The following is a 26,923-nucleotide window of genomic DNA, read 5'->3' on the forward strand; positions in this document are numbered from 1 at the left end:
TACTCGGGCGGCGAGTATCCGAGAGGCAAACCGTAGGCCAAGGTGTAGGATGAGTGGCAGCCATTGGCCACGGAAGATGCCTGACAGTTCTAGACTTCCGAGCGACCCTCGAGCGACCCTCGTGTCTCTATCACCACAAGGCTGAATAAAGACAGGATCCTGCTGGTCTCACCTGAGGCGTGGGAAAGCATGTATCGCACGTGCGTACTACGTTACCCAGGTTTGCTATTCAGGAACCGCTGGTATGCCAAACAAGCGAGGGGCATCGCTTGGCCTTGGCGGTGGACGAGGGCGAGCGAGCATTTGCTCCGACTGGCGAACCCCCTGCGCCATCAAAACCTTGGATAGGCTTCCCGCCTGCGTACATAAGCACCGTCAGCGTAGGTTTGGCCTGAACGTTAATGATACCTGTTAGATCGCAGACAACCCATCCTCTCGGTCTGGTGATGTGCAGCAGGCGAGGCGACCGGGCGTAATATTTGCTGGGCGGTCAGCAGCCCTATGGACCATGCACGGATAGGTGCATAGTACAGTGCATACGTGGTGCATGGCATTGCATAGCATAGGGCATCGCAGTGACAGAAATGACGGGCGTGCGTTGTGATACGCTGGGCTGGCGCACGCTGGGGTGGCCGAAGCCGCTTCGCGTGTTGCTCCGAGGGCGTGGAAGGCGACACCACGGCTCACGCGAGATCCCGTTGCACCGGTCGATCTACCCACCAGACAAAGGCCCGTTGCGCCAGACGCAGGCTAGGAGATCGACGTGGTATCAAGATCTGGGAGGGCTCACGCGCGCCCCCCGGTGCCTGGCGGCATTTGTCAAATTTAGCACAGCTGGCGAGGGTGAGTTTGGCGCTAGGATCCCTCGCGAGCGAAGATCTCATGCAATAGCGAGCACTGACTTGACCTCCTCCCGCGACCTGATTCGAGGCGTGGAGCAACCACTGCGCTCTGCCTGCCCCTCTCCACATCGTGCTGCGCTCGCGCCCGACGGCCGGCCTTCCTCGCGGCGGCGGCGGCCTGCTATTCCACACAGCGGCTCGCCGCAGCCTCGTATAAGGCCATCTATCCTTGCATCGAGCCGCCTGGCCGCATGGACAGCGTCGTCCAGCTGCATTGGCGTGGCGGAAGCCATTTCTTGTCGTCATGACTGCCTTTGACTAACTCGCCGGGGCTGAGATGGGGAGGCTGTCCCGGACAAGAATCAATAGCGCCACGGCACGGAGCCTTGAGACCACTATGGTGCTTGCTTCTATAGCTTACCCCTGGTCAAGGCACATGGCATCCGGGCGTCGATCGCACGCTAGGTCCTTGCCCTGACCGAAACACCCAAACCCCAAACCCTCCTCCCTACGGGGGCGTCGACTGGCTGAGGCTGAGAGCGCTCGGCTCATCGAACAAGCTGCCCATTCGCGCACCCACTCTGGGAGACGGCTCGCATTAGCCTCAACGTCTCGCCCGTTCGAGCGTTTGGCCACCGGATGCTAGGACGCCGGTGAATCGTCAGGCGTAGCCATATATCATGTAAAACCTCGCCGTCTGGACGTTGGCTGATCACCAACGTCTTGTCCAAACCTCTCCTTGCGTGGGCCGTCCGTTGTCGCCCTGCAACAGTTCGTTTCTTCTTGTCTTGTCTCAATCTTAGTAGGGGACTTGATCGATCTTGTCTCTGCTCAACCACAATCATGAGGTTTTCACACTTTGCAGGCCAATGCCTTCTGGCATTGTCCTCGCTGGCATCCGCATCTGTGGTCCCTGCTGTTCCTGAACACACCCTTCAAGAACGTCAGACCAAGGATTCCGCCTGCACCAATGGTCCTTTCAGCAGAGCGTGCTGGAAGAATGGGTTCAGCATTGCCACCGACTTCGATCTGAAGTACCCTACTACTGGTAAAACCGTCACCTACGACCTGACGATCACCAACTCGACGTGCAACCCTGATGGCAATGGCGAGAGGCTTTGCTTGAAGGTCAACAACCAGTATCCTGGCCCTACCATCAGGGCCGAGTGGGGCGATCAGGTTGTTGTCAACGTGCACAACAAGATGCAGGACAACGGCACCTCAATTCACTGGCACGGTGTTCGTCAGCACAACAGCGTTGGCTCTGACGGTGTGAACGGAATTACGGAATGCCCGCTTGCTCCGGGCGACTCCAAGACCTACCGCTTCCAAGCGACTCAGTTTGGAACTTCTTGGTACCACGCTCACTTTTCGTCTCAATACGGCGACGGAGTCGTTGGACCGATGGTCTTCGATGGTCCCGCCTCCGCCAACTACGACATCGATCTGGGACCTTACATGCTGAACGACTGGTACTACCAGACTGCCTTCCAGATCGATGCCATCACATTGCAGAACCTGCAGAACCGTGGCCCGCCGCCTTCTGGAGACAACATTCTCATCAACGGAACGAACCAGAACGCCAAGGGCGGCGGATCTTACAACAAGGTCACGATCAAGAAGGGCAAGAAGTACCGCCTGAGGCTGATCAACATCTCTGTCGACAACAACATCCGCGTTTCTCTCGACAACCACATGATGCAGGTCATGACTTCTGATTTCATTCCGATCAAGCCGTACTACACCGAGTGGCTCCTGATCGCGATTGGCCAGCGCTACGACGTCGTGATCAACGCCAACCAGACGGCCGGCAACTATTGGTTCCGCGCCAACGTTGCAACCGACTGCTTGAGCGCCAACAAGAACAACGCCCGCGCTATCTGGTCCTACGACACGATCACCGCCGGGACCCCGACCAGCAACTCCTACACCCAACCCTCTGTCTGCACCGAGCCGACCAACCTCGCCCCGTACTGGAAGCAGCCCGTCCCCACCGGATCGTTCGCGAACAAGCCCATGAACGTCAACTTCACCCGTGCTAAGCTCTATGAGAACGGTGACACCCTCACCGTCTGGGCCATCAACACCAGCTCCATCAACGTCGCGTGGGAGAACCCCACCATCTCTTACCTCATGGACGGCAACACCAGCTACCCTAACAAGCTCAACGTCGTCCCTACCGTCAACGAGGGCGCCTGGAACTACTGGCTCATCCAAGCCGTCCAGGGCCTGGCCCCAGTCCCTCACCCCATGCGTAAGTCAGCTCGTAATCGACCAGCCACAAAACCAATGCTAATGGAAACTCCCAGACCTCCACGGCCACGACTACTTCGTCATCGGCCAAGGCCGCGGCGTCTACGACCCCAGCACCGCCGTGCTGAACTGGAACACTCCCCCGCGCCGCGACACTGCGACTCTGCCCGGCGGCGGCTGGCTCGCCATCGCCTTCCCCTCCAACAACCCGGGCACCTGGCTGCTCCACTGCCACATCGCGTGGCACATCAGCGAGGGCCTCGGCATGCAGTTCCTCGAGATGCCCGACAAGATCACCTACCCGCCCACCGAGGAGTACCAGCGCACCTGCACGAACTGGAACAACTACGCGAAGAACGCTTTCTACAAGAAGCACGATTCTGGCTTGTAGTTCCAGCGTTTTATCCGAGCTTCTCAGCTTTTTCGTATGCATTTTGGGCGGGGCGGCTAGCATCTGGTGTACTTTCCCACACCATCCTTTTCCCTTTCCCTCTCTACTACGATTTCGTATTTGTTTCTGTCAAAGGCATCCAAAAAGGTCCAGACTTTTTGGCTGACCTCGGACATTTTTTTTTTGGGCGCGAAAAAACGAACGATGCATATTTTGACGATCCAGACGATCCGTCAAAACGACGATCTTGGGGCAACTTGCAAAACCCACCATAAATAAACCTGAATAATGCCACATCGAAACAATCCAATCCCATGACAAAGATTCCCATCCGGGCAATTCAGTCTCGTTCTCGCCTTCTCGATCACGAGGAAAAAAGCCCACAAACCCACATTATTTCGCCACTCTCCATCACGCTACGAAGAACAAAAGACATACTTTCGTTTCGTTGAGGCCCGCAGTGGTGCTTCGGACGTCCGAAGAAGCACACGCCAGGCGGTCGATAGCGCGCTGTGGGGATTGCCTAATTGAGGAGCACGGGCGGTGGGCTGGCGGGAGGATGTGAGCCTGGCGTTGGTGTGAGGGCCGTGCGTGAGGCTGATGCAGGGGTGGGGGAGCGAGCGAGGAGATCTGGCGGAGATGTTAAGCGCGGTGCAGGGTGCTCGTGTGATGGGAGATGGGGTGTTCTGGCGTTCGATATGGTGGCGTGAGCGGGTGGCCTTGGTTGTTAGCGATCGGTGCTTCCTTTGTGGATGCAGAGCAGGGCGAGGAAGGGGATCGGAGCGGGCGAGGCGGCCGTCTCGTGTTTTATGTTTTGCGGTGAGCAGATTTGCGAGAGTTCGTGAGGTCGATTGAGGAGGTAGCCAGCTACCGAGTGGTTCAAGTATAGGTTGCATGCATTGACTGTCGTGATTATGATCAGGACGTGTGTTCTGTTGTAATCCAGTGATCGCCGTGCCTGTTGGAAATTCTCCGTGGTGCAGCACCCTGCAGGTGTTCGCTTTCCCAAGAACCAGGTCAAGACTGCATGCCCTGCTGTTGATCAAACAGGTAATATCGCAAGGATGAAGGGAGTAATTATGACACCTCTTTATATGAGGTTGCAGGGGGAAAGGTCGTCGTACATGCCTATCACGCGGAAGTAGTGCAACTACACCGCAATGGACTGGAAATTGCATTATGGCCAAAGAATTTCTTGGAACACTCCAATTGTTTGTATAGATCTCCTCTGGACATCCAAGAGATGCCTGCGACATGTGCGTTCCAACATCAGTATAGCCTCGCGGAACGGCGCTAGTAAACTTTATTTCTGGGCTTCACCGGATTTTTCGAACAAATTATTTCAGATGATTGGTGATCTAATAGCTAGAGAATCAAATTAAATCCCTGGATAAACAATAAAACACCATTGTAAAGCGACAACCATGACCGACCGTCACGGCCAGACGCTAGAAGTGTCAATCAGCGACACCGAACAAATCGGCATCAGCATCCTAGAGCCCAAAGACAGCATATCAGACAACCTCGCACTAGCGACCTGGGGCGCATCCTTCATCCTCGCCAACCAACTCTACAAAATCGACGTCTCCGAAGCCCTCAAGATCACACAAAATCGCCAACCCCGACAACCCGGCAAACCCCCTTGCTCCCCCATCCTCGAGCTCGGCGCCGGCACCGCCCTCGTAGGCCTCACGGCCGCCATCCTCTGGAAGCGCGACGCGATTCTAACCGACCTGCCCAACATCGTGCACGGCACCGCCGCGACAGTCGGCGCCAACGCTCACGCGCTCGCGGCCGCCGGCGCGAAAATTCACTGCGGCTCGCTGGACTGGATCTCGCCCTCTTCACTATCCTTCCACGCACCTAGTGCCGGAAAGCTACCTGACCTGACGCCAGGCGCGCACAAGTTCCCCATCATCCTAGCCGCGGACGTGGTGTACGACGAGGAGCACCCGGACCTGCTGCTGCAGACTGTGCGGGCGTGGCTGGCGCCGGGCAGGACGTCGCGGTTCGTGCTGGCGTACGTGCTGCGACATGCGTATCTGGATGTGATTAGGGATTTGTGGGCGAAGTTTGAGGAGGCGGGGTTGGAGTGTGTTGAGGAGGGGCAGACGACGGGGGATGCGAGTTGGGATGAGATGGCGCCGTATGAGTGGTGTAGTTGGAGGTGGAAGAGCTGAGGGGGTCTTGGCCGGGAATCATCTAGATTAGGATCTATCTGTTCGTGTAGAGCAGTGATTGTACCTGGCTGTGATAATTGCGGGCACGACGAAGTTGCTCAGGTCTACGCAAAGGCAGGGAGCGGACGGGCATCCTGCTGCAAAGATCTCCTTGATGACTCTTTTGTCAGAGTATTCGCCAGGACCAGATGGTGCACTTTACGCAAGAGGCACGGCCAGGTTGCTCTTCCTGAGCAGCAGTAAAGGGCCAGGAATCATGATGGGCCTGCGAAGAGAAGGAAAATGCTTCGTCTGAACTCATTAAAGAGCTCTGAGCTCCAAAAATCGCAATGCAGTGTAATCAGCCGCTGGAGTCTGTGTACACCAGCACGGCCAAAAAAATGTTTGCCCCCCCTCGCAAGAAAGTTATGGTATCATGATCAAACGCCCATCAAACCCGCATCTCCAATCTTCCGTATCCCAAACCACCTCATCCCACAGTCCTCACCCTCCCACCAGCACCCGCACCCCTCTGCAGTCTAAACGCACTCTGCTCTGCCGCCGCCGCCGGCTCCGCACTAAACAGCGTCTGCAAATACAGTCCAACAAATCTGACCACCGTCTGCGGCAGCCCGGTTCCCTGCCCATACGCCGCGGGACTGCTGACCGCGCCGCCAAAGTTGGGCATGCTCGAGCCCGTCGACGCAGAGGGCGTCGAAGCGGAGCCGAGCGTCTGGCCCTTGCCGGAGAAGAAGGCGCCGGACGCGCCGCCGGCTTTGGCGGCGTCGGCGGCGGCGGAGAGGACGGCGGTGCGCAGGGCGGTCGGATTTGCGCCGCGGATCGTCTGCTGGACGTGGGTGCCTTTGAGGATCAGGAAGGTGGGCATGCTGGGTTTGCAAGGGCGGGTTAGCTTTGTGATGCTTGCGCTGCGCTTTGCGCGGAAGAGAGGGAGGGAGGGCTTACGCGGAAACGCCATAGTTGCCGGCGATCTCGCGCTGTGAGTCCACGTTGACTTTGGCGAAGGCGAGCTTGCCTGGCTTGCTTTCCGCGGCGGCGAGCTGCTCGAAGACAGGCGAGATCACTTTGCACGGGCCGCACCAGTCCGCGTAGAAGTCGACTACGGTGTAGGTTGAGGAGGATGTGATTGTGCGGAAGTGGGCGGTGGAGGTGACGGAGGTGACTTTGGAGGACATCTTGGAAAGCGGTGCCCGGTCTTGGGGAAGAGCGCGTTGTGGGTAGGTGGTGTAGGAGAGGAGAGAGTTATCCTGAGGTTTTAGGCAGCTGAGGCAAGTTGACGTTCATGTGAATGTGGGGTGCTGTGGCTGAAGCTGGCTCTCATGGAATGCGATCAACGACGATGACGGAACACATAGATGACGATCCCACACGTGCAAACGGCTTAAGGAATCAACAACCTCTATACTCTGAAACTCTTCAAGCGCAAGACAGAAAGGGTATCAATTTCGACACGCTATTTACCATTCCTCAAACAGCTCTGAATCCTCATCAACCAAGCATATGCTCCCGCCAGAAGTTAAACATCGATCTTGCTTTTGAAAGCCGTATAAATCATCTTTCATGATCTACTCATCTTTTCCGAAGCTAACGTCTCCCAAAACTCTAAAGGTCGATCAAGCTTCCGCCGCCCTGCTGTTGCTGACCCTGCTGCCCAGGCCTAGCACCGAAAGGGTTGTTGTTCTGGGGTGCGCCGAAACCAGTCTGGTTAGGGAACTGTGTGGCTGGCATGCCAGTGAATTGACCCTGCAGGGGTTGCTGTCCGCCCTGGTTGAAGAAGGGGTTGTTGCCTGTCTTCGAGGCTTCTAGACGTCCCATAGACCCAGCGCCGGCTGAGTTGACGAAAGTGCCGGGCGCGGTGTGCTGAGCGGGAATGCGCATGTCGCCAACGTTGCCGAAGGTGTCTTGGCCTTCGCCGCTGGCGAGAAGAGCGTTGAGGCGTGACTGGTAGGGATCTTGGGTATTTTGTTGCTGGAGTGGGGGTGCGGGCTGCTGCTTCTGAGCAGGGGAAGGAGAGAAATTTGCGATTGGGTTGGGGCGTGCATTGAACTGGTTCGCAGTTTGTTGTTCTTGCAGGCTCGAAAGTGTGGGTGCCTTGGGAGTGGTCGACTGGGGAGGACGGTGAGTAGCGAAAGGGTTGTTGCTGCCTGTTGGCTGAGCGGCGATCGGAGACTGTGTCTGGGAGGGGGCTGCCCAAGGGTTGTTTGAGCCCGCTGGAGTCGCAGTCTGCTGTTCCTGAATCGGCTGCTGCTGTTGCTGTTGTTGACCGAAGCCATTCATCTGCTGCGCCCACGGATTGTACGTATTCTGAGGCTGCAGAAACTGAGACTGAGGTTGCTGCATAGTCTCGTATCCTGTTTGCTGAGGCTGCTGGTACCCAAACCCACCACCGTATCCATTCTGGAAACCAGTCTGTTGAGGTTGCATACCCGTAGGCTGGTTGTATGCGTTGTTCAAAAAGCCAGTCTGCTGGGGCTGCTGTTGCTGAACGGGGTTGCCAAACCAGTCAACAGCCGCCTGTTGCTGATAGCCTTGGTTGAAGCCAGTTGGCTGGGCCGCCTGGGCAGGGGTGTCGTCGAAAAGGAGGTTGGCTTGGGTTTGGTCATCCTGCTCACGCTTTCGCAGCTCTTCCTCCTCCTTGCTCAGTTTGATTGCCTTGGCGAGGTCATCATCGTTGTCCTCGGCGTTGGGCTGCGGTCTCCTCTTCGCGGCTTCGTCGGCCTCATTCTTACTGGCCTCTAGGGCTAGGCGGTACTCGAGATCGTTGTCATCATTGTCATTGGTGCGTGCGCGTTGCCTGTGCGGAATCGAGGGCTCGCCCTGGTAACCACCCATGGCACCCATGTCCTCGAGGCCGGTGACGCGCGACTTCCAAGAGCCGCGGTTTGCGCGCTCGGCGCGCAGGCGTTCCTCATCCATGATGAGCGACGTGAGCTCTTTCGCGGAGTGACGAACTGTAATTTGTTAGCTGGATAGTGCTGATGGGTCAGTGGAGGAACCCAGACGTACTGCTCGCGCCGACATCGCGTCCTTCCTCGTCGAGGTAGATGAACTCCCTCAATGTCTTGATGATGTATACGTTCTTCCGGGCCCAAGTCACGACAAGCTCACTGCCCTCGTGCAAGCAGTAGTCCAGCACTTTCAAACTCTTGAGCACGTGTCGCCAGTTCTTGCCCTTGTCGTTGAGGCGCTTGTCGAGCATGTCCATGACCTCGTAGAAGTCGGTGCTGCTGTTGTAGGTGATGCGGGCAATGTCGGCCATGTCGGTGCCCGTGGGGCCCCACGGATCGTTGGAGGTAGCTGGAGGCCACTGTCAGTTGCTGCACTCCGGCGCGGGATGGTGCGATTGTGCTGGCATACCATTGCGAACCTTGACCTGGACCGAGGAGTAGCCCTTGGTGACGTTCTTTACGCTGCGAAGGACTTGCGACATGGCTGCGGGTCGCGGCTGAAGATGCGCGCGAGAACTTGAGGGGGTGTGGTGGAAGAGGGCTGACTGGAGTCACGGCGGAGTGTGCAGTCTGGAGATTGTGCCCTATGGTGCTGCGTGCTGGACAAGCGGCGGCTCGCGGCTGGGGAAGGCGAGAGATGAGATGCGGGCTGACGTATGGAGACGCGGCCGTGCGCGGTCTGCAGCAGTCTTCACGCGGGCAATTGGAGGAGCGGCGAGCGGGCGGAAGAGCAATGGATGGTAAGGAAGGCGGCGGATGTAAGTGAAGTGCGCATGGTACCTAAGGCAAATGTGGTGCGCTGCGCCTTGTGCTGTATGCGCGGCGTCTGCCAGACACGTATGCGCTCATGTGGCGACTGCTTGGCTGTCACAGCCACTCATCTCTGCTAAGCAATTGGTACAGTAGTGGTGGAAAGGGTCTCCCGAGGCATGCATTCATTGCTCAATAGAGCGTGTGAATTTTCAAATTAAACCTTTGGCTATACGCGGTTCATACTACCGCTCAACGCATACAGAGCTATTTCTATTGGAGGTTACTTGCAAACTGAGCCCTATGAGCTTGAAGTATGCTCATCCAGCCATCTTGCTTATTCATGTACCGTTGCGCCGTTGCCATGCCAGTCGTAATCGTAAGACCGCAGCCTCTTCATCAAACGCCATGCTCGTCTATCAAAATCCCGGATCACGCCGGAAAATGCGCGGTTTCTCTTCCATCGCGAGCCATTCCATCAATGCCGGGTTCCTTATAGCTCTCGCCTGCGAGTTTTCCTAATACTCGCGAGGCTCGAACGATTCTTCTGGTCCGCCTGCGAAGCGAACCTGTCCCATACCTTGCAGGATGGAGCGGTCCCTGGTCGAGCGCTCGCGCTGTACCATGTGGAACTTCGATGCCAGGGCTTGCGTCTCACTTACAGACCGTGTGAGAGCGGCAAGGAGAGATGTGAGGTGGACATCTTGCTGCTCCCGGGTTGCGGCCTGATGTATAGAAGACACAGGCGCTTGATCGACATCAGTTCCCGACGTTACTGCTGTGGGCGGTGCAAGCAGCGGGAGACGCGATACGAGAGAGTTGATGTGACGGAGCAGTGCGTAGTTTGTGCCGTCGGCTGGTAAAGTAGTTGAGGATGCATCCGTCAAGTAGCTTTCAGGTAAGGAGGTCAGATATGAGCGGATGAGGTTGATCCGCTGGTTGAGCATCTTGATCGCATTGGCCTTGGCGGTGAGAGAGGATATGAGCTCGTCGTCCTCACGGCTCAACACGTTTGAAGAGGTCGGATCGATCTCGCCGTCATCTTTGTCGTCTTTTGCCCTGCTCTTTCCTTTGGTTTTCTTCTCTCTCGTGCTGGACTCAGCGCCACCCGCAGGCTGGACACCCGGCACTGCCGTAGCGTTTCCACCGCCCTTCGCCACAAAGTCCACACCGATCATTTCTGCGTCGCCCGTCTCCACCTCAAAGCTCAGTTCGCGGAAATGGATGTCTGTTTGCTCGCCGACAGGCTCCTGGTAGGGCTCGAAAAGCCCGATCGGCAGCTTGCCTCCCTCCATCTTGTCCACCATGTCCAGCTGGAATAGCAGCAGCATGACATTGTCGTTACCTACCAAAGATTGTGCTTGTCTCAGAGCCGGTAGGTGTGCGGGTTGCGGGCCATTTGCAGGACCTGACATGAACATCGCGACGAGGTCTAGTGCAGGCGCCTTGTGCACCTCGCGGTACTGCTCCACGCGCTGATTGAACCATTCGCTATCGAGTGGCGCATCTTCATTTTGTGAAATCTTGCATTCGAAGGCGTGCTCGAGGGTGAAATTGCGCCCGTTCTGCTGGCCAAAAATCGCGCCTACGATTGGGCCTTCCTGACGGCGGAGAGTGTGTCTTGTGATGTAGTCGGAGACAGTGAGGAGAACGAGAGGATGGAGTTGGACGGAGACGGGCGCATCGGAAGGTTTGTTGGTGACGAGCGGATTCGAGTTCGCTTTCTTGCCTGCCATGTTGGGCATGCGAGTGGTCTGGCCAGCGATGGTAGTGTAGCGAGTGTCTGTTTGGCTGGTCAAGTCAGTGCTTGGGCCGGCGTTTGACGAGCTCGAAGCTCGAGGCATCCAACGGCGCTTTGGACCCTGGCACGTCATCGTCGCGACCGACTCATTCACTTGCATTTCTTCGCTGCGAAGATCCTCTCTCTTTGGATGACCAAGTTAAGATTATACAAATTGCTGTCTTCACGCGTTCAGCGACTGCGTATTCCCTGGGTACAATACCTCCTTCTCTCTTTTCCATTGCACTGAACCTGCACTGGCACCATATCGCGCCTATCACGCGCAACCACGAGCCTACGGCAAAACCGTCTCAACCTCGCTTGCATCCTTGCATTCCTCCTGATCGCACTCCTACATAACATGACACGCAAATCCAACCGCGAGGCCGCCGTGGCCTTTTCCGCCGACGACCCAACCACGACCGTCACCAAGCCCGCCGAAGTCGTCGGCGCACCCTCAACCTTTAACGACGGCCTTCCCTTGCCCAAAATGATCGTCTTCGATCTGGACTACACTCTCTGGCCCTTCTGGATCGATACGCACGTCACATCGCCGCTCAAACCCACGCCCAACGGCCTCACGGTCAAGGATCGCTATGGCGACTCTTACGGCTTCTACAACGACACTGCGGGCATCCTCAGCTCCATCAAGCAGAGGGACATCATCCTCGGCGCCGCGAGCCGGACTTGCGCGCCTGATCTTGCGAGGCAGGCTCTCAAGATGCTCAAGATTCCTGGCGCGGCGCCGGCTGCGGGTGGCAGGCATGCGTATGGGTTGTTCGATCATTTGGAGATCTATCCTGGTGATAAGAGGACGCATTTTGCGAAGCTGCAGAAGAAGAGTGGGATTGAGTATGAGGAGATGCTTTTCTTTGACGACGAGAGTAGGAATAAGAACGTTGAGACGCTGGGTGTCGTCATGCAGCTCGTGAACAGCGGCATGTCGAAGAAAGAGATCGACCGTGGAATCGAGGCCTGGAGGAGGAAGAATGGACGGACTGAGAGGGAAGATTCAGCGAGCAGCGATTGATTGTATCGATCCATTGATCCGCGTGATTGCTGATGCGCTTCTGTGCCGTCTTGACTCCTCATGCAAAGGGCTCCATTGAGGTGACTTGAATTGAAGTGAATCACGGGCAAACAATCTCACATGCAAACCGTTCAGTCAGCGGTGGATGAAAAGCTGCGCCAGCGCCACTTCATCAAGAGAAAGGGCGAGCCTGCCGACTTCTCAGCGACCACACATCCACCTTCCCTCCCTAACAACAACAACAACAACGCCGCCAACAACCTTCACATCGGTATCAAACACCGCTGTCGCAAACAAAAAAATCTTCAATTCCTCTCCGAAACAATGTTCCGCCGAAACCATCCTCCGCCAAACAACACCCACCAGGAGAATCCTCCTCGAGATCTACCCATCACCAACCACCAACCACAACACCCTCCGCCAATCGACACCCAACCAGAGAACGACGAAGTCCAAACACCAATTCCACCCCACGAAGACCGCCCACCAACACCCTCCTCCCCCTCCCTCCCATCCCGCCACCCTCGCTCCCCCACCTCGCAAACCCTCCACACCGCCGCAACAACGTGGCTCGCCGACCCCGCCCGCACCGCGCACACCTGCCCAACCGCCGCCGTCACCTCCCTCATCCTCGCCAACACCTCGACCGGCAGCACCCTCCTCTCCAAATTCGCCCCCGCCAAACTCACCCTCCAGCACAGCGACATGCGCGCCCGCGACCGCCTTCTCATGGTCGGCGACCTGCGCGCCGAAGTCCTCGGGCGCGAAGAGCGCGCGCAGACGTGGAGGGCTGTGGGCCGGATGGCGGAAGCGCAGGGGTGGGAGGGGCTGAGGGAAGCGTGCGAGGGGGCGCTGGGGCTGGTGGGGGAGTTGAGGGAGTGCTTGGGGTGGTGCGAGAGGGAGTTCGTGGGGAAGGGCGCGGATGGGGGGGAGTTTGTGCCGAGGAGGGTGGGGGAGGCTGAGGAAGAAGGATTCTTTGGAGAGATTGGGGGTTAGGGAGGGGTCGGGTTGGATGCGCGAGGGATGCGAGAGAGCGCGGTTTGGATCCGCGGGGGATGTGAGGTTGGATCGGGAAGGATCGGTGGACACCCAGCGTGTCAGTGAGAGGTATCTTGGGCATGGCAAAGGATGGCGATGGAGTTTGGAAGGACGGCTCTCGTGACATCGTGATTAATTACAGAACTATTGCTCCTTAGGAAGCATTAAACATCATGATCTATCCGTCAACTTTTCAACGTGTCTCTCAACAAGGCTGATCACTTCATCAGCTCTGACGATAGCAGTACTTATCGAAGCAAGCCGCACAGCCCTCAGGCAAACCCTCCTCGCGACTCTTGATCGCACAAGCCAAGCACAGGCCCCAACCCTCCTCGCCGTCCTGCGTACCAACCTGCACGCCGTTGGCAATCATAGCCCTCGTCTCGTCCTTAGAGTACACGACCTTGCCCGTCGACTGGCCCGACGCAAAACTGTACTCCCTGTTCGGCAGGTAGACAATGAACGTCGTGTCCGGCTCATCGCAGCCGAAGAACGTCGCGCGCTGGTTCAGGCCCTGCGAGACGAACGTGTTCACGTCGGGCACGAACGGCATCTTGGCCAAGCCGTTCAGCTGCGCCTGCAAGTATGTCTGGTGCGGCGCCGTGCCGTTGGGGTAGTTGTCCTCGGTGTCGGCGGAGTTGTCGTTGACGATCAGGACGTCGACGTCGCGGGCTTCGACGATGAAGGGCCAGATGGGGACGTTCTGGTTGCTGAAGCCGCCGTCGAGGAGGAGGAGTTCTTCGTCTTGCGAGACGCGGCTGGACCGCGAGAGGTTGAAGAAGGGGTTGCGGTAGAGGGCGAAGAGGTCTTCGAAGACGGGCTCGTGGGCGAGGCTGATGATGCCTTCGAGGACGTTGGCGAGGGGGTCGTCGGTGCTGTTGGCGGGCGAGAGGGGTTCGCAGATGGCTGGGAAGATGTTGGAGGAGGTGCCGAGGACGTAGCCGAGATTGTCGTACTCGGCGACACACTGGCTGGCGTCTTCGGGCTGGCCATTGTTGAGGTTGGAGCCGAGGAATTCGACGTTGGCGAAGGCGGAGAGGCCGTCGTCCCAGGAGCCGAACTCGTAGGGGTGGAATTCGTACTGGGTGGCGTCGTCGGGAGGGGTGCATTGGTTCTCCCTGGCCACGACGCCGAGTGCGGTGATGATCGGGAAGGGGACGTTGTGGTCGGTGAAGTTGCTGAGTGATGAAAGGGTGGACATTTGCGTGTCTACGCCGCCGAATGCGCCCTCGAGGAGTTGGTAGGAGAGAAGACGGCCCCACGGGTCGATGATGGTCGTGTCGAAGCCGGCACCTTCCTTGGAGAGAATCTCTGTGGTGATTGCACCATACTGGGTAAGACCGGAGAAGGAGAGAAGGTTCGCCGGAAGCAAAAGAGAGACTTCGAAAGCATCCTCCCAAAGGTTCTCTTGCAGATAGCTGATAGTAGGCCAGTCATTGCCAGACTGGGAAGAGAGGAGCCATGCGCCGCCTACATATGTCAGCTACGCCCATATTCGGTCGAATGATGTGAAAATGGCACTTACCGGAAAGCCCGGATTGGTAAGTCAGTGCTTGATAGAGGCCGCTGACCTGATTGCTACCCTCGCGAGCGTCGAATGCCTTGATGACACCAGCACCGGCGAGAAGTGCACGGTAGCCTCCACCACTGGATGCCAAAGCAACGGTAGGTTGACTCGAGTTGCCGAACGAGCCTTGCCTCTCTAGCCACTGCGCAAGCGCGGCATCCGCCTTTTCTTTTCGGGAGGCGATGTACTCGGCTTCCGGGGTGCCCAATCCCGTTGCATCTCTCACGAGAGCAGTGTCAGGGCATGGCACCTCCACCGGCTGGTACCGGGTCAGACCGCTTTGCCTCTTCGCAAGCTCAAGGACACCCTCAGCGTACAAAGGAGGCACAGGCACTGCACCTGGGGCGGGGGCAGCGAGTGCACCGCTGGAGAGGACGGAAAGAGCGGCGAGTGGGAACGAACGTGAATGCATCTTGATTGATTGATTGATGCAAGCGAGAGAAGATGGGGAAGGGATCTGTACGATCGTAGTGCAGGAACGACCTACCTCACAAATACAAGACACCCAGCATCAGAGTGGTGGGCCAGCCTCCTAGAAATAGGCGCCGTTGAAATGGGCGGAACGGCTGGCACAGTCCCTGAGGGTATAGACTTACTTAGCTGTGCACCAGGCTTCGTACCATCATTGCGCAGCACTAGCAGAATGCCATGGCCCGATCGTGAATTGCTTTGGAGCCAGTATTTCTAATGTAAGGCGGGAGCAGGGGTGGGCGGAGGGTGCTGTCCACTCGATCCAGCACGGCCGCAGCACCGGGTGTAGGGTTTGCCGTGGACGACTGCGCATGCTTTGCAGATCCCTCTATTTGGGAGTGCCGCGGCCGAGAGCAAGGCGGTGCAATCCATTCAATGCTGGATAAGTTACGCGTTCGACATCCGTGAGGGATTCAATTTCACGACGCGAGGCCCCTGTGTGGCAGCACGATGGGTGGAGGGTTTGGCAGATAGAAAAGCCGTTAAATGTCTCAGCGGATGGAGTGTGCTCGTGGTTGGATGCTGCGACAAGGTCTCAAGCGAGCTGGGATCGTCGTGCGTCAGTGGAGGTGGCTTGTGCAAGCAGCCTTGCTGGCCGCCATCTTCACCATCCCTGCAAGCCACGCCGATTCACTGACGTCGCGGGGCTCGCCAAACACAGAAGGAGCGCCGGAAGTCCCGTGATGCCGGTATGCAAACAGGCTCCTCCCAGCCGGTACCGACGGCTTCGGCCGCTGCTTGGTCTAGCCATCGATATACGCTGGTGTCAAACGGGAGGTGCTTCGCTGCCGTACCTTACGTTCTGCCGTGTTGCAGGTACCGCTGGCTTTCTGCTGCCGTGCAGGCTCGTGTCTCAGCGCCTCGTGGATGGCCTTGACGGGCCTGTGGGCTCAGTCAGATCGCAACTACACTGCCCGCCTTCGTGCGGTAGGCCCCCGGTAAATGCGGTGTTCGTTCGAGTAATTGCCAGAGGGGAGCGAGCCCCTACATCGAATATCTCACCGGAGGTAATGCTCTTTTCGCTCGCGGAGACTGACAGCAGAATCTGAAGGAGAGAGGAGGCCGAAAGTCGCCTATAGAGTCCAGACGATGTCTCTTGCAAGCGCGAGGGCTGCGAGACACTTGCTAGCCCCGCCATCAGACAGCACGCCACACTCGTAGTAGTTTGGCGGTGAGGCTTACATGTACATCGCGCGCAAGTCGTCAGCCAAACGCGGATGGTCTACCGTGTCACGTCGCAACGCCCTCCCAAAGTTGCAGAACTGCACGCGCGGGCTGTCGTCATCCATACAGACGCAGGACAGCTGCACCGGTGCCTCACACGGCTGTACAACAGCCCAGCGGCGTCGAAGCTCCGCTGCACGCCTGCGCCACCCGCGCCAAACAGTCACGCATACTGACCCCGCCGCTCGTCCAGACACCTTTGACAGGAACATAGCGGCCGAGAAGCCGGGCTGCCGCGCAAGCCATCATGGCAGAGGACACGAGCAGCAGCGGCAGCCTTGTGCTGGAGAAGGAATTGACATGCTCGGTACGTTGGCCTGGCCTGGTGCTCCCGCCTGGAGCTGGTGATCTGCGCTAACACGCTGCTAGATATGTACAGACATCATGTACCAGCCCTTGACGCTGCTCGACTGCCTGCACACCTTCTGCGGCTCTTGCTTGAAGGAATGGTTTTCATGGCAGGCCACCTCCGCCGTCCAAGCACGCCGAACCACGCATCCGTACACCTGCCCGTCATGCCGCGCCGAAGTACGAGGCACGCGACCCAACGCTACCGTCACCACGCTTCTGGACATGTACCTGACCTCTCACCCGGGCCGGAGCAAGAGCGAGGCGGAAAAAGAGGAAATGCGCAACCACTACAAACCTGGAGAGGACGTCATCCCACCTGTGGTGATCACCCAGGATTCGGAGGACAGCGAGGATGAGAGGCTTATGGACGAGGTTAGGATGATGAGCATGGCAGATATCGATCCAGCGGTTGCGGCGAATCGGAGAGCACAGCGGACGGCCAGGAGAGATGATCGGAGGAGGAACCAACATGGCTCGCACAACCATCATCGTGAAAGTTCGCACAGAAGAGAGCACTCAAGTCGGCAAACAAGCCAGCAGCCGAGGAGCGCGGATGTGAGGCCGAGAGGACAGGAGACAGACGACCGGCCCATCGAGCACCAGCCTTCTTTGCGTAGCCTGTTGAGTGCATCCGAGACGGATTCTTTGGAAGTTCAAGAGGAGATCATGCAATCGATTCTTTCGTCTGGCATTCTGGAGGGGATTGACATCGACCACTTGACCACGGAGCAGGAAGAGGAACTGACGGAACGGATTGCGGAGGCTTACCGAAGGAGACGACACCGCCAGAGGGAACGCTCGAGAAATCACGAGAGGCGAGCTCGCACAGACTCAGAGCCACGGCCAGCTAGCTCTGGGAATGCCGAACGTCGACCACGGACACGAGTAGACAGTAACCTTGCACCTACTTCGCAAAGCAGAAATCATCCGCCCATCTCGAGGCCGCACCTCCTTAACCAGTCCACCCTTGATGCGCCCCGGAGCCACCGCAGATCAACGAGCGCAACCAGCCAAAGAAGCCATCGATCTTCAAGTCGCACTGACAGCACACATCGGGTCATCACACCGGCAGCACGCTCAGCAACAGACCTATCTTCAGCACCTCATTCTGAGGATCCGCAGCGAGAGCGCCGACGGCGTCCCTCGAGCTCACATCGAAGCGTCACAGACCCGGAAGGCGCTAGGGGCGCCATACATGCGCAGCGAACTCGCACGGCTTCGGGTACGCAACCACCGGCCGAAGGAATCGCCCGAACAGTGCATCCGCTTGAAGTCGTCAGACGTCAAGGCAACACCAACAACCACAGCACGCCCACTTTAGCGACGTCGCCTCTTGTACCTGATACTTCCGATCCTGTTGAGAGGCCTTTCTCTGCGGCAAATTTCGCCCCTGAGCCTGTAAACCAGGATAGCATCCAGGCCGTTGCCGCTGCCCACCGCAATGCCAACATCCCGGAGGTTTCCTGCAATCGATGCGCCAAAGAGAATATCCAGCACGACTTACATTATCATTGCTACAAATGCAATGATGGCGATTACGATCTGTGTCTCGACTGCTATAGAGCCGGCCGAGGCTGCAACCACTGGTTTGGCTTTGGCTACGCAGCATGGCCTCGATACCAACGCGCCGAACCACCGGAAGGCTACCCTGTAGGCCACGAGCCCCCGCACACCCTCCTCGCACGCAAATACCCACGACCCGGCTCATCCGACCAGCCCCTCGACCGCCCCCAAGAAGGCGCCTTCTGCGACCTCTGCCACTCCTTCGCCAACGCCACCTACTGGCACTGCTACATCTGCCTCGAAGGCGCCTGGGGCTGCTGCGCCCCCTGCCTCAACCGCGGCCACCACTGCACGCACCCGCTCCTCCCCGTCGCGCACACCAGCACCCTCACCAACACCCCGAACCTCATAATCCCCATCCCCCACCTGCCCGAAAACCAATACGTCCCGCTCCCCATCCGCCAAGACTGCGACGTCTGCCACTACCCCATCCCCCCCGCCGCGCCCCGCTTCCACTGCCACGCCTGCAACGCGGGAGACTACGATGTCTGCGCCGACTGCTACGCCGGCCTCGCAGGCTCTGGCAAAATCGCCCCCGCCAACGGCCCAGCCGGCTGGCGCCGCTGCCCGCAGGGCCACCGCATGGCCGTCGTGAGCTTCCAGGAGACGCCCGAGGGCGCGCTGCAGCGGCGCGTCAAGCGCGAGATGGTGGGCGGCTGGGCGCTGAAGGAGGACGAGGCATCGGTGTCGGCTGGGGCGCAGGGCGCTCTGCCGCCGGACGGGGGCGTGGGGCTGAGGTGTCTTGCGCTTTGGGGCCGGTTCGAGGCGGCGGAGGACGAGCTGAGCTTCCCGAAGAATGCGGAGGTCAGGGAGGCGGAGCGCATGAATGAGGATTGGTTTTGGGGGGTTTATGCGGGGATGAAGGGGCTGTTTCCGGGGAATCATGTTAGGTTGCTTTGAGAGGGGTTGGGACGGGAGAAGGCTGGTGGATGGCGATTGGATGAGGGTGCTTGTATGGAAGTCGTGGGTCGATTGATGGGTTGATTGGAAAATGATGGTGGCTCGATTGATGAGGATGATTTGACGATTATAGTGATACCCTGACGAAGTCTCTGACCAAGTGAAAGAACAATAGAAGAGAAATTGAAAAGGAACTCAAACAATGGCTCAAAAAGTGAGGAAGAGATGAAAATAAAGCTGAAAGTCTCGGGAAGAACTGAAGAAGAACTGAAGAATAATTGAAGTCACTGAAGAAAACTCGTAGACGAGCGGGAAAAGAAGAGAAGGAGAATGAAAAGAGAATCGTCCCTGCAAAATCCTCTCGCAACACCCTGGCGCTCAATAATGCCTCTCGATCGATTCCGGCGCCGGATCGAAAAAAAGATGCTGCTCTTGCGCTAGACGTCCCTGCCACTGCGGTAGTACCCTCTCACAATCTGCCTCGAAAGGGAAGCCAACCGCACCCTTGAACTCCTGGAACACAGACATCATAGTAATACTGAGGGGCACGCCGAAGCGGAACCGCCCCAGGACGTTGACGGCCTGGAGGAACAACTCGCTGTCTTTCCTCACGGACGCCTCGAGGTGGGCTCTATTTTCGACCGTCTGCATCTTCTTCGAAAGTGCGCCCACGATCTTTCTTGTCGCGTACGTGCACTCTGATTTTCCGGAGGCGGAGATGTCGCGCATGACCCGGTCCACGACGAGGTCGAGCGCGATTCGCCCGGCCTTGTCGGATGGCCGTTCGACGTGCTTGCGTGGGCCCTTGATGTCGCGTTCCAGGAGGAGGCTGACCAGTAGAAGGTTCTGGCTTGACATGACCGCCATGTGCAGCGGTAGTTCTCCCTGAGGGTTGCGGACGTCGAGCGAGGCACCATCGTTCAGCAAGAGCTGAACGTTGTCGAAACGGTCATTTTGTATGGCGATGTGGAGTGCCGAATAGCCTTGATCGTTCAATTCGTCGACGGAGTATCCGAGTTGCTTGCAGAAGCCGAGAGTGTCCCTCAGAACATCGTTCATTCGGCCCCGGGCGGCGATGTAGTGTAGGAACGTTTGGCCGTTCGCGTGGTAGTCTCCAACTGGCATTGATATTTCCAGCCGGTCTTGAGGGGGTGCTTCGTGGACTTGGCGCAAGACCTTCTCGAAATGATCGTAAGGCGAGGTGGACCTGGCAAGGGATCCAGGGCTTTCATGATCAGGCGGAGTTTCTGGCACACTGGATTCTGAGATTGTTGACGCAGGTCCTACATCAGATGCAGCATCATGGAGATCGGCAGTATTGTCAGAAGAGACCGAGTACGTTTGTCGACATCGAACTGGTGGCCATCCTCGGTGATGGCTATCAGCGGAGGTGTCAACCAGTCGAAACTCCCACTCCGCGAGCTTAGCGCGGTACGATCTCACCCTGATCAATACATTAGCGGACCCTGGTGCTACTATGAGCGTTGCTCCAAATAGATTTACTAACGAAGCATCGAAACCATGTTCTTTCTTCATGATGCTTCGCATCTTCGACACCGATTGCCGTTCGTCGACATAGTATTTGCGAATGTTGGCCCTGGCGCTTTTCCAGTCTTTACCCATATTGCCACATACAAATTGTCCAGTCTCTAAAGTTCCAAAAAGAAAAAAAGGTTGGCTAGTCCTCAATCACGTTCCCAGCTGCAAAGGAGTGTTTAATGTTGAGTGAATGAGAGGAACTGATGTAAGCACAAGTGAAGGGCGTCTGAAAAGGACATCCTTCTTCGCAACCTACTCACGCCCGGATCCCGGTATGCCACACGGCAGCAACCAGTTTATGCATGCGCTCATCGGATGTAAATAACGAGCCCAGCAGCAGAACGCCATGTGATCGGCGACCATGCTGCGGAGGCGTCTCCCCGACGCCGGCAGCCGTGGCAGCCTCGCTAGCGCTGACTGGGGCGGTCCAGGAATTTGGTTCCCAGTGCCGTCAAGCATGAGCGGTGAATTGTCGACAGGGATTCGGCTCACGGTGAACGAACGCCAGTGCCATCTGATGAGTCCGCGCTCGCGCTGAAGGCTGGACGCGCAGAACAAGGCAATTCATGTTGGACCAGTCGGATGGATCCCCCTCCTCCGCACCTCGCTAGCGGACGTTTTATTCGCACAGTGCAGAGTTTCCGTGCGTGGTCGGCAGGTTGGGGATTTTGAAACAGCCACGCGGGGCGGGACGTCACTGCGCGAGATCAAAGAATGGTTCGAGTTTTTTGCGCGGTGCAAGTTTCCCGTGCTCCCAACATGGGAAACTTTCTCGCATCCAAGCGAGATCGATCGTGTACCTGGCGACGGATTGCCACGGACCAATGGGAACTGACCCATACGAAAGTGGCCAAGAAATGCCATCCACCGCCTGCTTCTTTCTACAAGGCAGAGGTGCAGGCGGATGTTGTCGCCCGACGCGCGCCATACTTGCGCTGTGAACAGACAAGGGCTGGATGTGCGAGGCAATGACACCTGCACTGTGCAGAAAGGTTCTGCTCCCTTGCCGAGCGCACGAGTGCTGAAGGAGCGACGAGCGACGAGCGGCCTCTGGCCAGATCTCTCAGGATCGTAAAACCACTTGCGAATTTTCACCCTTCATTTTCAGATGTGTCGTATACCCCAGTCTGAATGCCTGGCGCCCTGTGGAAATGGCAGTGCTATTCTTGTCCCCTCCCCTTGTCACGCGCAAAAAAGATGATGTTCTGCGGTCTCGTCGTTATAGGGGGACTTGCACTGTGCCTGCGATGCAACCGACCTGCGCGACGTGTTGAGTATAAATGGTTGTGTACTGCGAATCATGACACGAAGGACTCACATCGTACCTTGCCGCGACCGTACGCTTGACCTGACGATTTTGACAATCCAGCCAGGCTCCTCCACGCCTTGATATAATCGTTAAGAAGGGTCAGTGGATCGACTTGCCGTTGCTTTGAGTGAAGCGATTCCAAGACTGATCGTAGAGCCAGGATCGATAGCGTCCTCACGATGTCGATTAAACAGCCAACGAACTCTACGAAGCCGTCGTCTCAATCCCACGGTACACCTGCACTACTTTCAGAAGCGAATGTCGCCGCCCACAACGAGTCTTCTCCCACGAATGAGCCAAACAATCTTTCCGTGCAAAGATGGTTGGAATACACGGGAGATCGCTTGGTGTCCGGCCAGGCTCGTGGAACCGCCTCTGGTGACCGGGTTCGGCTGAGGGCGAGAGATGCTATGGCTGCGGACATTGAGAGAATGTCTCTAAGCAGAGAGACCACTGGGGCAAAGAAAGATGACTGAGTCGAGCTGCTGATGATAGTCAACGATGATCAAGAGAGGGCATTTTTGAGTTCTGACTTGTGTACCGGCTTCTAGAAGTCTTCTTAATTCGCTGTAGTTCGTGGAATGCGTTCCTTGACCATTTCCGTCATCCTTTCCAGCCCACTGAGTCTGTCTCTCTTATTATTGCAAAGGAAAAGCTTAACAACAGGCCAGGCGTGGACCCAACCCCGTTCCTCGTGGTTGACCACATTAGAACCTGTGCTCCTGAGTAGAGCAATGAGGTCTCTGGTTTCCGGCGCGAACACTTCTTCCGCTCCGTGGATGAAAAACCACCCGTTCGTTGGCGAGGCCTTCCGCCACCAAATGATATCTTTGTTATGACCGGGCGAGACCATGGCGTCCTCTGGAGATGCTTTCGTGCCAATATACTGACCGCCATAAAGTCGTAAACTTTCTGCGTTCAGATAATCCGACGGAGTGTTTTGGTTCTTGTCCGAGATTATTGTAGCCCAAGGAGAGATCATCACAGCGAACCCAGGCTTCTTGTCTTTGAGGGAAGTATATTTCGATAGGCAAAGCAGGAGGCTAAGCATGACAGTAGCGCCAGCTGAGTCGCCCGAAATGACAATTCTCGAAGGGTCCGGGGCAATTGAAAGAACGTATCGGTAACCAGCAAGAGCCTCCTGAGTCTGCGTCGGGTATGTGGCCTCAGGAACAAGAGTGTATTCCAGAGCAAAGAGTGCGGGGTTGCTGTAGCCGGCGGCCTTTAGCATATGGACCCATGCCATCAGAAATTCGATGTAGAAGTATGACGAGCCCATTGAGAACCCGCCACCGTGAGCGTAGTAGATCACGATGTCTGGCCGCCGTGTCTCGTCATCAATCATATAGATGCCCTTCAGACCTTCTCGATTAACTTCCTTCCAGAAGATCGGGCAGCGTAGGACACCATTTCGCAGCATGCGGAATCTGAAAAAAGGCAAAGCAACACCTTTAGAGAAGAAGACCTTCCCAATGTGAGCAGGGATGCACGCGAATGCGTAGCGGACAATCCTAACGACTATGTCTTGAAACAGAGTCGCTTGCTGCACAAAGGGCGATCGTTGCGACCGCGGTCTGAGACGCTCACGCACGAGCTGGTAGGGCATCTTAGCCACTTCATTTGCATTAGCTGGGGAGCTCAGATTTCATGCTGAGGAATCATACCCAGGAAGGGCAATGCCCTGATGGCACATGCTGCCGTTCTGATCAACCCGACATGGATGATCAGCTGAGGGGCAAGGAACAGGAGGAAAATGAAGCAATCCGACCACGCTATCTGGTCAAGGATCATGATGGCAGTGGCAAGCCAGTGTTGCTATCGTGCGTCTGATCTGCTGGATTGTGGAAAAGCACGCAGTCGAGCCATTGACTCGGCCGGCCTTTTCCTAGTCCGTGCCCAAGCTTCATGACGTCGGCTAACGAACCCGAGAGGCGGCGCGACCTTGAACTATCTCTGAACCGGACACAGAAGATCTTATCATTGTGATCATACTCCTTCATCAAAATGAAGAAACGTACCAAGTCTTTTGGCAATGATGTGTCCCAGAATTTCAAGCATCTCGCGAAGTGAACAAGGTGATGTTCGCGCCAAGCTTTCTCCCAGAAGTTCGGTTCGCGCGCGCATGTGACAGCGCGCGCAGTTTGTCAGCGTGGCGTGAAGACATAGTAATTCACGCAATATTACCAAGTTCTCCAGCAGACCGCTCCACGTCCCACTCTGAATAACCGCCTCAACACAACACTCTACCGCTGCGACCATGTCTCGCCATCATCCCGACCTCGTCATGTGCCGCAAAACGAGCGGCATCTCTATCGGACGCCTTTGCGACAAGTGCGATGGCAAGTGCCCAGTCTGCGACTCATACGTGCGACCTACGACTCAAGTGCGCATCTGCGATGAGTGCTCTTTCGGCAACTACCAGAACAAGTGTGTCGTCTGTGGCGGCGAAGGCATTTCCGACGCGTTCTACTGTTTCGAATGCACGAGATTGGAAAAAGACAGAGACGGCTGCCCAAAGATCATCAATCTGGGTAGTTCGAGGACGGATCTGTTTTACCAGAAAAAGAATTTTAGAAATCAATGAAGAGATGTTACGGGAATGTACAAAAGGATTACATGGAGAGAAGCTCGCATGCCTGGCCGCACACAAACCTCTATGCTGGCAGAAGAGGAAATGATCCTGGATCGGAAAAGCTCGTATTCTGAGCAAAGGATCTCCGAGTCAGTGGTCACTTAAACAGGGCGCATGCGGGGACCGGCATTTTTGCGGTGCGCATGATCACGAAGATGGCAGGGGACTACGAAGCACGATGGGCAGAACACAACGAAAGCTCAATGAAGATCTCGGACCGCTGGTTTGAGCAAACGCTCAAACATCACTCTCCACGGCGCGGGCACCTGTCAGCTCTGCACGCCGCTCAGTGGGACGAGTATCGGGAGGAATGCCGACCGACCAGAATGGGGTATGCGGTATGTTGTATGAAAACTTCATCCGTATCTGAAACATTCCAATACCATGACCAAACCTTTGGATTCATTTTTTGCAATGAGGTACCGCTTTTCATTTGTCTACGGTTTGAGATAGCTCCGAGTGATACATCACTCTGTCATGGCATGGCAGGATGAAAGTACAGGCACCTCCTGGCTATCGAAGGACGCGGCCTGGATCTTCAGATGCGCAATATCGTGAGCCTTGCATTCTGCAAAGTGTCTGCGCAATTCAGTGCGCTATGAACTCGTATTGCAGCTTTGAAGCCACATCGCAATTCTTCATTGGTATGGTTGCTGTGCTTGCTTCATATCCTCAACATGCAGTCTCTCAACAGCTGCTCAAGAGCCTTTTGGTCTCCAGCGCTTGGCAAATATACCATCGCGACTTTAGCCAACCTCCTCGCTTCGCTCTTCTCATCTTTCGCCTTCCAAGCGAGTGCAGTCCGCCAGTATACCTTGCCCATTTCCGTCGCTGCCGGGAACCCGGGCACCGCCTCCTCGTGCGGGCCGACATCCATGTCCGGTTCTATCCCCATCCCGTCTCTTACTGTGTTGATCGTCCGCATGCCCCAGAATATGCATTCATCGTACTGCTCCGATTTCAAATAGGCCAGGCAAGTGTTGGCGACCAGCTGGACACGGAGCACCAGGCGCTCAGCCTGGCCCAGCTTGCCCTGGTATGGCGGCTGCCGCAGACGCACCGCGAAGAAGGCATCGCCGTGCACATGGCGCGCGTGCCCGTGGACGGTGATGTGGATCGCTTCCCAGGATTGCTTGTAGAGGCTCAGCGCGGCGCTGTAGCGGCCCGCCTGTAGTTCGACGTTGCCCTCGCGTTTCAGGCGCGTACTTTCGTTTAGGCATTCTTCTGGAGAAGCGATGGGCTTTGCCTGGGCGGCCTCGAGCTCCGACACTATCTTGGGATCCGGTGATGGCGCGCCGACAAAGGTCATCTGGCCCAGGTTCCTGACGCTGGCCCAAGGGTAAAGAAGTTTCCGTTGAAGGGAATACGGAACTTGCTTGTCTGCTTCCTCTGCATGGAAGGGGTCATGAAGGCTCAGGCTCAGGCGCAGATTGGGGTTCAGCGTGGGATGTGAGAGGTCTGCGTAGAACCAGGACTTGGTGAACTTAGCCAGATCGTCGACGTGGATGATGAAGCATTCCGTGTCTACGTCCAGCAGCTGATATTGGGGAGCATCTATACCCGCCAGCAGTCTATAGTATTTGAATGTTTTTGCGCGCTCGTCTTGTATCACTATTGGGACATGGCCCTCGGCCATCACATGCTCTTTCGATTGCGACCATGGCGTTTCGATTCGGACGAAGGCGTTCAGGTCGCAGAAGATTTTGTGTGCCTCACGGTAAATCTGGCGATTGATCTTGAAGAGTACGAGAGCCCGTGCATAGTTGTACGTGATGTATTCGTCGGCTCCGTAATTGCGATTCGCTTCGGGGTCTAGAATCAACCGATAGATGTGTTCGCGGATCTCGGGAGGGAGAGTGAGCAGGTGTAGCTTTTCGTCGGACGATGTGGTCATTGCGATTTGTTATCGATCGATCGACATGCGCTGTAGGGCTCGTCTTGCCCAGTGAGGATAGCTGCAGGGAAGCTTCATCGGCTCTGTTGGCTGTGTCGTGTGAGAGTAAGGCATGTCCCGCGGTGGCTTACCAAAGCAGCATGACGTCCTTGCCTCGGCCCCACGTGAGGATCGCACAGAGTGTTGCATAAAGTTATGCATAAACTAAACGATCTCGTCCCATCAAACCTCCCTCTCTTTCGGCACTCTCGTATCTTGTCTGTC

General features: G+C 56.7%; 11 protein-coding genes across 11 annotated transcripts; 4 read left to right on the plus strand and 7 right to left on the minus strand.

The window, feature by feature from the left end:
• Window positions 1–1,685: 1,685 nt before the first annotated feature.
• Window positions 1,686–3,632, plus strand: WHR41_02495 (uncharacterized protein; the record flags this gene model as incomplete). The annotated part of the gene is made up of 2 exons (XM_069371101.1): window positions 1,686–3,096; window positions 3,152–3,632. The coding sequence occupies 2 exons, from the start codon at window positions 1,686–1,688 to the stop codon at window positions 3,484–3,486; spliced, it is 1,746 nt and encodes a 581-aa protein (XP_069231811.1). The 3' UTR covers window positions 3,487–3,632.
• Window positions 3,633–4,910: 1,278 nt separating this feature from the next.
• Window positions 4,911–5,666, plus strand: WHR41_02496 (uncharacterized protein; the record flags this gene model as incomplete). The annotated part of the gene is made up of 1 exon (XM_069371102.1): window positions 4,911–5,666. The coding sequence occupies one exon, from the start codon at window positions 4,911–4,913 to the stop codon at window positions 5,664–5,666; it is 756 nt and encodes a 251-aa protein (XP_069231810.1).
• Window positions 5,667–5,671: 5 nt separating this feature from the next.
• WHR41_02497 (uncharacterized protein) lies at window positions 5,672–6,927 on the minus strand. The gene is made up of 2 exons (XM_069371103.1): window positions 6,609–6,927; window positions 5,672–6,532 (listed from the first exon to the last, which is right to left on the minus strand). The coding sequence occupies exons 1-2, from the start codon at window positions 6,836–6,838 to the stop codon at window positions 6,136–6,138; spliced, it is 627 nt and encodes a 208-aa protein (XP_069231809.1). The 5' UTR covers window positions 6,839–6,927; the 3' UTR covers window positions 5,672–6,135.
• Window positions 6,928–7,084: 157 nt separating this feature from the next.
• WHR41_02498 (uncharacterized protein) lies at window positions 7,085–9,390 on the minus strand. The gene is made up of 3 exons (XM_069371104.1): window positions 9,021–9,390; window positions 8,670–8,960; window positions 7,085–8,614 (listed from the first exon to the last, which is right to left on the minus strand). Exons 1-3 carry the CDS (start codon window positions 9,091–9,093, stop codon window positions 7,266–7,268), a joined length of 1,713 nt encoding a protein of 570 aa, XP_069231814.1. The 5' UTR covers window positions 9,094–9,390; the 3' UTR covers window positions 7,085–7,265.
• Window positions 9,391–9,879: 489 nt separating this feature from the next.
• Window positions 9,880–11,097, minus strand: WHR41_02499 (uncharacterized protein; the record flags this gene model as incomplete). Its single annotated transcript, XM_069371105.1, has 1 exon — window positions 9,880–11,097. The coding sequence occupies one exon, from the start codon at window positions 11,095–11,097 to the stop codon at window positions 9,880–9,882; it is 1,218 nt and encodes a 405-aa protein (XP_069231813.1).
• Window positions 11,098–11,502: 405 nt separating this feature from the next.
• Window positions 11,503–12,171, plus strand: WHR41_02500 (uncharacterized protein; the record flags this gene model as incomplete). Its single annotated transcript, XM_069371106.1, has 1 exon — window positions 11,503–12,171. The coding sequence occupies one exon, from the start codon at window positions 11,503–11,505 to the stop codon at window positions 12,169–12,171; it is 669 nt and encodes a 222-aa protein (XP_069231697.1).
• A 1,264-nt stretch (window positions 12,172–13,435) lies between these two features.
• Window positions 13,436–15,288, minus strand: WHR41_02501 (uncharacterized protein; the record flags this gene model as incomplete). The annotated part of the gene is made up of 2 exons (XM_069371107.1): window positions 14,735–15,288; window positions 13,436–14,679 (listed from the first exon to the last, which is right to left on the minus strand). Exons 1-2 carry the CDS (start codon window positions 15,186–15,188, stop codon window positions 13,436–13,438), a joined length of 1,698 nt encoding a protein of 565 aa, XP_069231696.1. The 5' UTR covers window positions 15,189–15,288.
• A 1,057-nt stretch (window positions 15,289–16,345) lies between these two features.
• Window positions 16,346–19,285, plus strand: WHR41_02502 (uncharacterized protein; the record flags this gene model as incomplete). Its single annotated transcript, XM_069371108.1, has 3 exons — window positions 16,346–16,778; window positions 16,841–17,714; window positions 17,991–19,285. Exons 1-3 carry the CDS (start codon window positions 16,719–16,721, stop codon window positions 19,283–19,285), a joined length of 2,229 nt encoding a protein of 742 aa, XP_069231750.1. The 5' UTR covers window positions 16,346–16,718.
• Window positions 19,286–19,365: 80 nt separating this feature from the next.
• On the minus strand, window positions 19,366–20,948 carry WHR41_02503 (uncharacterized protein). The gene is made up of 2 exons (XM_069371109.1): window positions 20,793–20,948; window positions 19,366–20,729 (listed from the first exon to the last, which is right to left on the minus strand). Exons 1-2 carry the CDS (start codon window positions 20,906–20,908, stop codon window positions 19,664–19,666), a joined length of 1,182 nt encoding a protein of 393 aa, XP_069231698.1. The 5' UTR covers window positions 20,909–20,948; the 3' UTR covers window positions 19,366–19,663.
• Window positions 20,949–22,692: 1,744 nt separating this feature from the next.
• Window positions 22,693–24,167, minus strand: WHR41_02504 (uncharacterized protein; the record flags this gene model as incomplete). Its single annotated transcript, XM_069371110.1, has 2 exons — window positions 23,798–24,167; window positions 22,693–23,747 (listed from the first exon to the last, which is right to left on the minus strand). Exons 1-2 carry the CDS (start codon window positions 23,922–23,924, stop codon window positions 22,693–22,695), a joined length of 1,182 nt encoding a protein of 393 aa, XP_069231700.1. The 5' UTR covers window positions 23,925–24,167.
• A 1,262-nt stretch (window positions 24,168–25,429) lies between these two features.
• On the minus strand, window positions 25,430–26,659 carry WHR41_02505 (uncharacterized protein; the record flags this gene model as incomplete). The annotated part of the gene is made up of 1 exon (XM_069371111.1): window positions 25,430–26,659. One exon carries the CDS (start codon window positions 26,657–26,659, stop codon window positions 25,430–25,432), a length of 1,230 nt encoding a protein of 409 aa, XP_069231751.1.
• Between the last annotated feature and the right edge of the window lie 264 nt (window positions 26,660–26,923).

The sequence above is a fragment of the Cladosporium halotolerans genome (assembly GCF_011745625.1).
Source record: "Cladosporium halotolerans strain TM138-S3 chromosome Unknown Sca6, whole genome shotgun sequence".
Classification (NCBI taxonomy): Eukaryota; Fungi; Ascomycota; class Dothideomycetes; order Cladosporiales; family Cladosporiaceae; genus Cladosporium; species Cladosporium halotolerans.